General features: G+C 40.2%; 1 protein-coding gene across 1 annotated transcript in view; it reads right to left on the reverse strand.

Annotated features, from left to right (window-relative positions):
* Window positions 1–13,922, reverse strand: part of sorcs3a (sortilin related VPS10 domain containing receptor 3a) — a 261,899-nt gene that overhangs the window by 114,816 nt on the left and 133,161 nt on the right. Inside the window, exons 3-4 of the mRNA XM_085408112.1 lie at window positions 9,242–9,341; window positions 2,227–2,385 (exon numbers count right to left, since the gene is read on the reverse strand). Coding sequence (XP_085264238.1) covers window positions 2,227–2,385; window positions 9,242–9,341 — 259 coding nt within the window. The remainder of the gene's footprint in view (window positions 1–2,226; window positions 2,386–9,241; window positions 9,342–13,922) is intronic.

The following is a 13,922-nucleotide window of genomic DNA, read 5'->3' on the forward strand; positions in this document are numbered from 1 at the left end:
CTAAGAAACATGTGAAAACCAAAGTCTAACAACAACTTAACTAAATACAAAGAAACCATAAAGACACCAAACAGAGAGTGCCTAAAATTAAAGCGGATGTAAAATTTACTTTAGATTGTCACAATCTGGGTGGAGACCTGTTAGTTGAGTGTAAGTTTCACTACAATCTAACTACAACTCTAGAAGGAGCAGTGATTCTCGTGGACTGTGGAGGGACAGATGGATGCAGATTATCTCATTGGTCCTAGAAAAGGCCCAAGCCAGCGATCGTGACACTCATACATATAACAGATGTTTTATATTAAAGATATAAAAGGACAGATTTGGTAATTAAATTTCCACCTAATTCAAAATCATCCAAGGCTAAAGTCAGCTTGGCTGGTTAGTTTGAAGTTATTCAACCATTTCATTTAATCACCTTTTTTTATTTTTACTTTTTTGTTAGTTCTACTTCAGCTTGACATTGAGTCCCGCAGCGTGCTTTAGAAAGATTAGTTGTTGAGCGGCCTGGTGCAGCCACCACCTTCCTGCACCAAGTCCCGTCCTACAGGACGATCGTTTTGGCTCTCAGGTCAGCGTCACTGACCTTAATGGCAGCTGTTTCCTGTGCACAATCTTGGAGCTCTGTGTGAAGAAGCTGTGCTGAGCTACATACTGTGTGACAAAGCTCAGTGAAGGTGACACCATGATGAAGACTCGAGTGGGAAATGAGAATCATTACAGGCTGAGACTCATTTTTAGGCACAGCCAGCTCTCCTACTGGGGCTGTTTCCTGATTGAGGTTCAGCCCAAAATACGACCAAAATAGTTTTTCTTGTTCTCTAAAAACCTCCATAATGAATTTACCGTTTCATGATATAAATTCCTTATATTCAAAACAGTATGGCCACGTTCACCATGTGGCTGTGGCTAATGGAAGACAGTTTTCATATACCTGTTTCATATGGTTTGCTTGTACAATGATAGGCACACTTTTTGTTTTTCATGACTGCGATCTAGCTAGCTACTCAAGATACATGAAAAGTGTGAGAAACACAATATACTTTAGCATCATAAATACACATTTTTAAATGGTAAATGACCAACTTTGCAGATGTAGATCCCAGACTTCACCCGACTATTTGATTAGTTCATATGGTAGTTATGTTGTCTTGGAAACAGATGCTGATGCTGAATGAGAGACACTGAGGCAAAAACACTTGATGTGGGACTCTAACCAACAGGTGGCGTCGCTCTGCTGCTCGTTATAGAATTGGATTGATTATTTTCATAAAGAAAATAAAGATATACGGAGCCCCCGCAGGGGACATGAGAGAAAAAAAAAATTAAGACTGACTTTTGCGAGATCTCGCAAAAGTTTTAGCCGCATTCTTTGGCCTTCGACCTCCTGTTAGCTTGAAGCTAACGGGAGGTCGAAGGCCAAAGGCCGAAGAAGACCTACTACAGCCGGGAGGAACACTGCTTTCCCGGCACATCGTGCCTCGACCTCCCGGTCGGCTTCGAGCCGGTGTCCAAAGAATGCGGCTAAAAGTTTTGCGATATCTCGCAAAAGTTTTGCGAGATCCCGAGTTTGCTTTGCAAGATTTCGCAAAAGTCAGTCTTAATTTTTTTTTCTCCCATGTCCCCTGCGGGGCTCCGTAAAGATAGAACATTTTTATTATCATAATTAAAAATTACTTGTTTGTTAGTTTTCTTACAAGCACTTTCAGCAAATATGAATTTGCTGTCACACACACTTCACAACCCGAGCCTTTACAGTGATTTGGGGGGTAGTGTAAAACAGATGACAAAGGATGTCTGTGCTTGTATTGATTGTGGCGCATGTTACATGAAGGGTTAGTTAGTAATGGGGAGAATTTAACAATTCAGTTCAACAAAAGTTGAGAGTGGAGATTTTTTTAGCACCGTTATTGCTACCACTGAAGAGCTTTCATGCAAAACAATCAATATGTTTAACTTACAATTTAACCAAGGGGATTGTGACAATATTAAAGGATGGATATAGAAATAGAGGGTTTGTAATAATAGTGTGTCTCAAAGAAAGGCCTCACACTTAATTCTAGCTAAATAATTTTAAATTACATTCATCGGGTGAGTAAAAGCCATCAGGTAATTAGCTAAATTGAAAAACCTACAGTATGGTATGTGAGCAGCACAAAAGGTTGCAAGTAAGGAGCAAAGAGCTAATTACAGGTGAGGACAGAAAAAAGATGACAATGATCTCACCTTCTGGTCGTGACTGTAAGCTAAGGCCCAGTCCTCTTCAGTGGGGTGGAATAAAAGGCTCAGGAGGTAGAAATTGAGGCGGTACTTCTGGTAACTGGCTCCCTCATCAGTGCTGATGAGTACGCTGCTCTCAAACTCCGGATCTGTCAACACCATAATCTGAGAGTGGGGAGGGGAAGAAAAGGAAAAGGATGAGGAGGAGGGCGTGCACACACGTGAAGGATAAAGGTGTGCGTTTTTGAAGATGGGAGAAGAAAGGATTTAAAGGGCAAATTTTGTGCAAAGAGGTGGAAAGATGGGGAGATGAGAAGAGGTGGAAGAGAGACGTTAGTGTCAGCAGAATAGGCTTGGCATTTTGGCACACGTCGGGCTTATGCTTGGCAAACAGCTCTGGAATATTTCCAGCTTCATTTCTTGACTGTGACTGTTGCACTTGCGTTGCCATAGTTCTGCAGCTTTTCTGAGGCGGCGCTTCGGCATTTTCATCGTCTCGTTCCAAAATAGAAGGTTGCTCGCAGCAAAGAGGGAAGTGGCATCTAAACCAAAACACAACCACATTCGAGCACGTAGGTGGCATCAGAAAAATTGATCATTGGAACGACTTGTCCAAATAGATTACAGTAAAGTGACGCCACTTGTGGTCTAGCTGCAATTAAGTGCCGTAGAAACAAGTGATTGAGCAGCCATGCATGAATCTGCACATACAGTGTGTTATTTTGCTTATCAGTCGGTGCTTTAGCATGTCATTTTTTCCTTCCAATAAAACTCTAATTTCAAATTTAACAGCTCCACAGTAGTAGAAGCCCTAATTTCATGCTTGGAATATTTCTACCAGAGCTATCACAGTTATTACAGTATTCACTAAGAACAGGGATTCCACAATGCATATTTCTTTCAGCTAATGACATTTGGAGTCTTTGTGGGAGCAGATAAAATGTTCACAGGAATTCCTCCTTGAATAAAAAGAAGGTGTTAGCATAGATGTAGCATTTAAAAGGGATGGTACTATTTTGACTCATAGAATCTGAAATGAATCCATCATCAGTTTGGTTTACTTTTATATAAACAGGGATTTGAATGATTCCACACAAATAAATAAATAAAGGTGTTTTGTTGTATGCTTCACTTTTAGGGTAACTAATCTTGATCAATACACACTTCATCACAGGATAGGTGTGGATGCTCTAATCAGCCATAACATTAACACCATGCAGAGTTATGCTGGGAAATCTGGGTTTTGCATTGGTGTGGATTGCTCATTTGATACGTACAGCCCACCTCAACATTTCTGCGCTGATGCAGTGCTCCCATGAAAACAAAGAGCCTGTGGGGTCTGAGGCATCATTGTGTAACCCACAGGACCCACTGAAAGCATTCACAACGGCATCACAGGTATCGGGGGTGTTTCAACAGTACAATGAAGATGAAGAAAATATTGTGCATCTGATCTTTAATGTCTTTATTAATACTGTTTGCTTGGCTGCGAAGACTTGCATGCTGCTAATATGTAAAGCAACATGCAAGTCTTTGTAATATTTATTATTTCTCGGCCGAACAGTTTGCAGTAAATGTTTTATAGCTCACCTTTAAGAAACGGCTGCTAATTTGTTAACACACACACACACAGTAAAATTGAACTGGTAAGTCCAAAAACCTATTTTATTTTTCTTACCAAATCCTGATGAAAACACTGTTTGCCTGACTGCTAGTGCTTCTGCTTACATAGCCTCTCAGCTAACTGCTTATTGGTCCTGTTGGTCACCTGGTTCTGAAAGCCGCCCCGTGTTGCAGCTGGAAACGGGGTTAATAGGCTAATCTGTGCTCCACAAAAGTAAAAAATAAAAAGGAAAAATTAGCTTGACTCCAACGTTCTCAGAGAGCCGAGTACAAACCAATCTACCGTGTTTCTCGTTAAAATTAAAACATGAGGTAGTGCAGCTCTGAATGTTTCTCTCGCAGTGTTTAGTCTGTTATCTGGCTTACACTACAATGCCCACACCTCCACTATAATTGTGTGGTGGAACGGTGGGTAGCGATGGCGCTCACAGCCCAAACGGCTGTTTTCTCTCGTCAATTCCATTTGAATTGGAAAAACAACAGCACATTTGTCACTGACAGAAAAGCTAGACTTCTTTCCAGAGCTTTAACCGGGAACCCTCCCCGGTGGTGATTTAGATAAATTGTTTTTCATTAAGCACCAATAAAGAGGCAGCACTTTCTCAATCTGGGTTTCTCATTGGCCCGGGCTCGCCAATCTTGCCATTCATTACCTGTCACTGTCTAATGCCAAGGCCTCCTGATATCTGCAACAGTCTTTGGGGCTTGTCGGATGTAATTTACAGTTTTTAAGCAGTAATCATATTTCATCATGTTGCTGTGAGCAGCAGAGTCTGTTTTACATTTTCAGTCACCTGTCAGGACTTTCAGTTAAAGGAAAGAAAAGCCTGTCTGAACACATTGTATGTCTCATACAAAAATCTACCCTCGTCTTTAGCTCGAGCTTTGAGCTGAGCGACGAGCGTCACGTATTCTTGGTACAACTATAGCTTTCAATTGCAGCATTTTAGGTCATCTCTCCTGTAGCCTTGATTCAGAGAGGCTCACGACAGGCCTCTCATTTTATCGGGAGCCAGTCGCAGAAAGCATTTTCACATTTCTATTACTCACTTACCACCTTGTACGTGCAAAAACAACCACATTACTTCCCAACCTCAGACATTATCGTAACAAGCCCTTTCTGTCTGTCACCTCTGCAATTAGAAAGAACCCAGAACCAATTCAACGCCAATACAAAGGCGGGAAATGGAACAGCAGCCAATTTCTCTCCTGCCTACTAAAACAATCAGCCTCAAACAATAATTATTCACTTCCAAAATCCCAGTGACCGATAGCATTAGCGAGAGGTGATTAAGATTTCCCTCACAGCATCCACTCGGCCTCGGTGAGGAAGTGGGCGAGTGAGGAGAGTAACAAAACGAAATCGATAAAGGTCGGAGGGATAACCTTTGTGTTTTATCAGCCTGCCGTTGAGTTGTGCATGGGCTATGGCACCAAGACGGAAGCCAGCAGCTGTCGGATGATGAGATGTGGAGGTATGGATCAGAGAGGGAGGAAAAGAGACTCTCTGCAGCAAATGAATCGCATCACGCCAGATCAATTGAGCTTAGTCTTTGTTTGACGGGAGGGTTTAACACAGTTGTCGCAGCACTATGCTCATTAAGCATGGATCAGGACTTAATCGCCAACATTTAGCTATCATGTTTTCACTGTCTCGCTTCCTCAATGGCATTTTAACAGTGCACGTCCTTATTTTTAATTTAACGTAATCCATGAGCTGTTCGATCAAGGATTTAGCACATGGTGAGCATCAGAATACAGCCAAGAAGATTCATGGCAGCTGTCAATTTCAGCGATCTGCACTAAATGTCATTACCATCATTCAAATCTATAATGTGACTTTGTAAAAGGTCACAGCTTCACCTTATTTCTAAAACAATGTAAGCACAAAAGAAAAAACAAAAGCAGTTAACATATAATGGCGCCTTTATTGTGGTTGAAGGAATATCTCAGAGGGCAGCAGACGATTGTATCTCACAGTGACTGATTGGGCACCCAGACGGCTTTTTTATAGAACACGGGCAGACATTAAACACGACGACTCGGATGCAAGAGGCAAAAGATAAATAAAGCAAGTGTTCAGGCAAACTTTCATACATGCACGACGGTAAACCAAAATAATTAGGCCATAGATGAGGTCGAAGAGGCAATCAGCCCACAGGCAGAATGAAACTGGGAAAACATTTGGATTATTGCTAGATTTTTTCCAACGTACGCCGTTACAAACCTGCATTAAAAAAACAAGGACTAATATCAGTTGTTTACATGAGTACACGTGTTATTTTTTCTTTTTCTCGCGTAAGCCGAATAACACAAAGTGTGTCACATCAGCAACCTGAGAGAGAGAGAACCTGAGGGACTACGTTTCTGCTATGCCCTTGATGTGGAATTAAATTTTCTCCACATAAACAGAGAGGAGGAGTGAGTCATGAGGAGCAATCAGCATCGGCTATGATCTGTTCCTCACCTTCACGTGGTTTAGCTCAACACTCTTGGAGATCCTATTAACTCCCATGGCACGCAAACGTATTCAGGGTCAGTACCTTGGCTCGGCCCTGGCATAGTGAGACTGATGAGCCCGAGCACCTCCACAACAACGAGCACGTTCTCCACACGGCCTGTCGTCACGCTTTGGTTTGTGCCGCACATGAGTCTAACCAAGTAGGCCAATGTAGACAAAAGGATTGTTTCCAAGGATACGTAATCATATTGTTGGGAAAATCTCAGTTCTGACTAAACTTACTTTGAATTGACTGTTTAAATGTTTTAAAGAAAAAAATTTTCAGTTCTACGGTCTCGGCGGTCCTGGGTGGCATTTAAAGAAGCCTTTGTGAATATTTTATAGCGACAACTGATTTAACATATAAACACTGTGACAGTGTGAAACCTACAGAGAGTTCTCAACTCGACGTGCAACCTTTGAATTCTAAAGTCAGTATTATTATGACTGTTATTAAGGCCAAACCCTTCCTGCTTAGGTTTAACCTTCTTAACAATGTTCTCAGCTGCAGGAGGGAGCCCACCAGCAAACAGCTGACTTATAATATTTACCTTATAATATAAAGTACCTTCAGATGACTAGTGATGATAGTGCAGTGGTGCTCTTTAGATAATGTGAAGTTCTACATGCATAATCATTAGACAGTCTATGTAAAAGAGACCTTACATAATTGAACCACACTTTCTGTCGATGTCTTTACTTTGAATTTCACATCTTAGATGGAAAATAATCTAAAATGTTATTCTTCATACTGTAACAGTTGCAAAAAGGCATAAAAGGCAATAGGACTCTTGTACAATACTATTAAAAATAATAAACAAAATAATGACTCACATAAAACATACTTTAACTATCTGTACCAACCTGCGACTCCAAAGTGTGACTTGTTATTCCAGCTAACAGCCCGTCGAGCTCCACGTAAACAGCATTATTGTCCCCGGCCATAAATACCAGATAAACTGATCATCTTACTGCTTTCCAAACTTTATTTTTGCCATATGCATACGGTAGTTGCCGCGTTGTGCCGAGAGAGCTGGGTCGATATATATTTATGTACAGAATACTGTAAATTGACTGAAAACACATGGATTCAGAAACAGCTCTGGTTCCCTTTAGGCTACAGGTCGAAGAGACTCCGACTGTAGCTTTGCTGCTTGGAGCACACTCTTGGCTATGATTTCACTTGCCTATCAAATTTTTGCTTGGAGCACCAGATGCGTGATGTTCAACACATGAGGGAATATCAGAGTTGCAGCCTGATGCTAAAGGCTTTGGATCTCAATATAAAAGTGTAGGGATTTAATATCCCTCCTGCTTGACAGACATGACCTGTAACCCTAAAGATAGAACAATGACCAAAACCCTAAATGATTGGGTATTAATTAGCACATTTCATTTTAGCTGGAGTTAGACAGATGGATAGAAAAACATATTCGTAGATTATCAGAAAACAATAAAAATCAATGCTTGACAGAACTCTCTGGCAAATGAAAAACACTGGCAGATGGTTGGCAGCTGGCAGTGGTCATGGGTTTGTTTTTTGGGGGCTTGAAATTCTTAAAATTCCACTTAGATTGTTGCCAGAAACATTCTTATAGAGCAAGGACTCACTGTACATAGTTTCCTAACTAATAGACAGACGATTTTATCCACAAGCAAACTCACATAAGATTTTCAATTTCAGATGCCAATAATAATAATAATAATATCGAATAACCTATGTTACCTAGTATTCTATTTAATACCTCAACTTGTAAACACAGCATTTAGCAATGAGCACTGATTTAATCCTACCTGTAAAAGCCACAGAGGTATGTCATATAAACCAGGCAGCTGCTCCAAAGATAAACACTGCTTTCATTTACCAAACAGACCTGTTCTGTCTGTATTCTGTCTCTGTCAATAAACCTCAAGACTTTCTGCTGATGTTCCCATTGAAAAGCCTCAAAATGAGCTGATTCGCTTAAAACTATGATTTGTCAAGTTCAATACAGATTCTTAACCTCTAAACATCCATCACACAACCAATTATGATGGTACCTTTCAGATCGCGTCTCCTCAAAGTTCTTCTGTTATAATATTTCCATTTGGGTTTGCCAAACAGCAGTAGATGTGGCCCTAACCCTACCAGGTCTAAACAGGTCGTGGACAGTCTTCAGGCGACCTGCACGTTAATCTGTTAAGCAATAAATTCTTATCCGGTTAGATTCAAAATGTGACCATGATGTGTTTAAATTCCCTGCAGATCAGCTTATTTATTTAAGTGCACAACACACACAGCTCGGTGGTCTCAGTTCTACATGAGTCTCTAAGCTGCAGTCAGGTACTTAAATCGACAGTAAATATGAGTGCAACAACTGGGATGTTATAGTTGTAGCTATAGAAATCCTAATAGATATTTTAACTAGTGTCAATATAAACATGATATTTCTTCATGGGGAGTAAAGGATTTGATAGTTTATTTATTCAGAGTTTTGCGTTGTAGTGATGAAAAAGTCTGAATTTCATATTTGTTCTAAATAAATCATCTTTGTGAGTCTCAGTGCCCTGTTCTTATTGGCTTTTCCTAAAAAATGTGCTTTGAAAACAAAAACCAAAGCAAGAAATAAAGTAATCGTGCCAATTACAATGTTTTTACTAAAATTTGTCTTAAGTTCCACTGACAGTGCTGAAACCAAAATAAAACGGGCAAAATAGACATTAGAGTTATTTAGTGAATAGAAATAGCTTTCTCTGAAAAGAAGGCTCTCGGGAGAGCAGACTGATGAGTATGACATGGCTCAGGTTGTACTGATGGAATTAGGCCTGTGCAAATGTAATCATACCCAATTCATTAAAGGAAAACATGTCAAAGTATTTCCACTGATGAGCAACTTTTGTGATAAATGAACGTCTCACCTTTCTCTTGTTAGACGGACAGACGTATAAGTAACTTAGGACAGTCTTGGATCCAACTTTGTCATTCATTCTCTCATATGTGGAGCCGTAATCGGTGGATCTGAAAGAGAAGAAGCCGTCGGAAGCGTGAAAACACTGCTGTGGATAACCCCACTGGAAGTTTGAATGCATGAGTAAACAAACAGATGAAGGATTCCTGGGACATTGAGCAATTCGTGTCAAATAAATTTCATTTGCAAGCGATGAAAAGGAATGCGATATCACACGCAATGGTAACACAACATGCAGGATAAAGGCCGGTATGCCACTCTATATAGCTGCTCTGTGCTGGACCGAAACCTCTGGCAATAGAACAAGAGAAGGTTAACCAATCATCTATAGCTGCCAACGAAAATGATCCATTCAAAAACGTCTAGGGACCTGGCACTATAAATAATTAATTCTCTCCTGATGACTACTATGAAATAAAATATGACGAGTGCAAAAACATGTGGATGTTCCTGAACCCTCCAGCTTTAATAATTTAACAGTGGGAATGAGCCTGTTAGCCAGCCTAGTCCCTAGAAACTCCACATGAATCCATCATCACTAGTAACTACCAAATCCGCCTTCAAGTAGCATATTACAGCTTTTACAGCCCTGTTCTGGCTTTTTCTTTTTTTTCGTGGGAGCTATATTCATACCCCGGATTTCTCTCTGTGGGGAAAGGAGCACCCACACACCTCTGCGGCATATCTCCCGTTTGGATTTGCAGTCTACTTCAAGTTATGTGGAAAGTGAAGATGATACCTATTTCCAGATTCTTTCCTTTTTCAGTCCAGCTTGTGTTCCTTCAGCGGGAACGGGCTTTCAAGGAAATTGCAAAGAGATGTCTCTCATTCTAATTCATCTCAGAATGCCTGAGAGTCACAGCAGTTGCTATGATTACAAAGCACAATAATGAGTCAGATGGACAGCGTCGTTTCCACAGCATATTAAGGTGAGGTGTGGGGAGAAGTGTTGCACTGAGAATGATCCTGATTTGGAGCGTGAGCTGTGAGCCTATGTGCTTAGACTCTGTATTCCACCGTCGGAGAATGCATAAGTAACGTTAAAACATGCAGCACGCTGGTCTTGGTATAAGCGCACACCAAGCATGCAATCATCATCATCATCGTCTAGTCATCTCAATGCAAGTTGATAATATCTTTGATGAGCCAACAGGAGAAAGTCAGATCATGATTAGCTGTGACCTCCCAGATGACTCACGCTCTGTACAAGAAGGCTAATTATTATGAAAGGAAAATAAGCTGATTATTATACAAGATGACAAAAGAAAGCTACACACATCGTACTTTTAGACCAGTTCATAGATGGGAAATGTAAATAGGGATACAGCGTTTCCAACTTGACAGCAATTTAGAGTCCAGAATACAGGAATGCCCAATTGTTACTCTGAACTATATCCTGAAAGGGAAAAATTGTAATCCAGCTTCTTTCTGTAAAGAAGGATACTAGAATTTGTCCTCACTGAGACCTTGTGAGAGTATTAAGGTCTTTAGGTCTTAATCAGGGTCTCCATCCTTTCATGTTCTACTCCTGCAAGGTTGTCCAACTCCAGTCCTCGGGAGCTACCATCCTGCAGCTTTTAGACGCATCCTTGTTCCAGCACACCTGAATCAAATGAATGGCTTGTTATCATGCCTTTGCCAAACTTGATGGCATGCCGAAGAGGTAATCCAACCATTTGATTCAGCTGTGTTGGAGTAGGGATGCATCTAAAAGCTGCAGGACAGTAGCTCTCGAGGACTGGAGTTGGACACCCCTGTCTGCATGCTAATGACCAACTCTTGGGGGTTTTCACTGTAGCCATGATATGCCGATGGCAAATAAAATATATCTCTTTCAACACTTCAACAAACCAGCAAGCCAAAAACGCCAAAGAAAAATACAATACATCATTTGATCTCCACATGGCCTGTTTAACTACACCAGGGGTGTCCAATTCCAGGCTTCAAGGACCGGTTTCCTGCAGGTTTTAGATCTCACCCTGAATCAAATGAGTTATTCATCACCAGACCCCTGGAGGACTTCAAGACATTTAAATCAGCTGTGTTGGATCAAGGACACATCTAAAACCTGCAGGTCCTTGAGGCCTGGAGTTGGAAACCCCTGACCTACACAAACCTGAAGCCTGCTCAGACCTGAATGACTTTTGACTTGATTAGTGAACTATTTGAGGCTTTCTAGCAACCAGATAGCGTCAGGTACCAAAAATGTGTCCCTTTGGTTAAAGCGTTTTAATGCAGCACTTCTCAGATTTGCAAAAACTGCAAAAATCTGAAATGTGCTGGTTTCACAAGTTTCCTAAAATGTTAGAAAATGTATCTTACTGCTGTTGAACCTGGGATAAAGCCTAGTTTCAGCGACAAATGCACTGAGATGTTTCTCACCACTGATGGGGCCACTGAGCAATGTGTTGATTGCAAGGCCCCCTGACTTGTGTATATGCCATTCATGCAAATGAACAGGTGGATGGTTTTATACGCTCCTGCTGCGTTATTGAAATGTAGTGGCAGTAACATGTTAACAAAGTTGGAACCAAACGCATCTGAAAAGGAGAATTTTTTTTTAATCCTCGTTTAATGCTCTTAAGATGTGTCATAATAAATTAAAGGCACATGCTTTTTACTATGTACACACAAAATACACTCATTAGAACCACCTTTCATGAAAAGTCTGCATGCTGCCTAATTCATTAAATCGAATGGCCCTGCCATCAAGATTACCTTGGTGAATCTTTTGCAGGGGTCTAGGACAGGGGTGGGCAATTCCAGGCCTCGAGGGCCGGTGTCCTGCAGGTTTTAGATCTCACCTTGGGTCAACACACCTGAATCACATGATTAGTTTGTTACCAGGCCTCTGGAGAACTACAGGACATGTTGAGGAGCTAATTTAGGTATTTAAATCAGCTGTGTTGGTTCAAGGACACATCTAAAACCTGCAGGGACACCAGCCCTCGAGGCCTAGAGTTGCCCACCCCTGGTCTAGGAGATAGCACGTACAGAGAAGAGTTATTTATTTTATATTTTAGTTAAATTAAGTTTGCAGGTCCTGCCTGCCACTTCAGCTGAGGTCAAGTTAAAGCTGTGATTTGACAAGCACAATCACATTTTGTGCAATTAAATTAAGGCGAACTGAAAGTATTTCTTATAGGCTCAGAGTGTGTTTTCAGCCAAATTTGGCCGGTCCTTGCGCCTCTAATCACATTAAGTGTTCAGGAACTGACAAGTCCAATTTGACCTGAGCTGTACTTTTAAGGATTCTCAGTGATGCAGAGAGGATTATCCATGCTTACATTTCATAGTACATCAATTACTGCATTGTGTTGTTTCACTAAAATAGACCTAATACTTATATTGTTTCTATAGAGGTCCGGCTTAAAAGCCACATTGTGTCTAAGATTCTCTTCAGTGGCTGCTTGTATTTAATACTTATGAATTTATTTATTACTTGAAAGCACTGAGAACATTTTGTTTCTCCATAGATGTGAAGCCTCTTCTGCCTTGTTTTGTCCCTGCCTGATTTCTTTTCTGCATATTTGTCACACATTCAGGTCATCAGACTGATTTCAAATTTTGATATCACGCAAAGATGAACTGAATGCAGGGATTTATCTCCGTGTGAAACCTTACACTTGCCTTTCAAATGTGTTCACCTCTAAGTCAGTCAGCTTTCTAAAAACATGTTTGAAATCACAGTTAATTAATGATATGAATGATATGAATTAATAAGATAAGATAAGATAAGATAGAACTTTATTAATCCCTCGGGTGGGTTCCTCTGGGAAATTCGACTTCCAAAAAGCACAGCAACGACCGAAGTTACAGTTACAGAATTGTTATATATATATATACACACACACACACACACACACATATATATATATATATATATATATATATATATATATATATATATATATATATATATATATATATATATATATATATATAAATAAATAAATACAGAGACAAATATAAATAAAATATACAAAGGGGATAAATAGAATAAATAGGAATAAAAAATAAAAATACAAGTGAATTGCACATTTCAAGTATTGAGTCTAATAAAGAGGTTTGGATATTTTTTCCCTCAATAAAAGAATCATCAACTGCATTTTGTGTTTACTCAGGTTATCTTTGTCTGTCGTTAACATTGGTTTCATGACCTAATGACACTGATTATGTCTCCCTCCAACCAGCTCCCTGAGCCTGGTTCTGCCAGAGGTTTCCTTCTGTCAAAAGGGAGTTTTTCCTTCCCACCATCGCCAAGTGCTTGCTCACAGGAGGTCATGTAATTGTTGGGTTCTTCTTTGTTTCATTACAATATAAATCATTGTTGTTGTGATTTGGTGCTATATAAATAAAAACAAACTGAATTGAATTAAAACTTGTGTGACAAAGATGCAAAGGTGCAAATGCATCTTCACAGCGCTGTATAGATGTAGAGTATGTGGAACTGAGGAAAAAATGACCCATTAATGATGGATTTTATAGATTTCACTCTAGCGTTGGCTCAGATATCACCTTCAGCATGGTCATAATGAAAGTAGATCTGTACAGCAAGATGAATCCAGCTGCCATCCTTTGCAGTGATAGCCCAAAAGGATCATATTTGAGGAGACACGCTCAGCTGCACA

This window comes from Rhamphochromis longiceps, linkage group LG6 (genome assembly GCF_057381845.1).
Source record: "Rhamphochromis longiceps isolate RC_006_pf linkage group LG6, R_longiceps_female_GT1.1, whole genome shotgun sequence".
In the NCBI taxonomy this organism is placed as follows: domain Eukaryota; kingdom Metazoa; phylum Chordata; class Actinopteri; order Cichliformes; family Cichlidae; genus Rhamphochromis; species Rhamphochromis longiceps.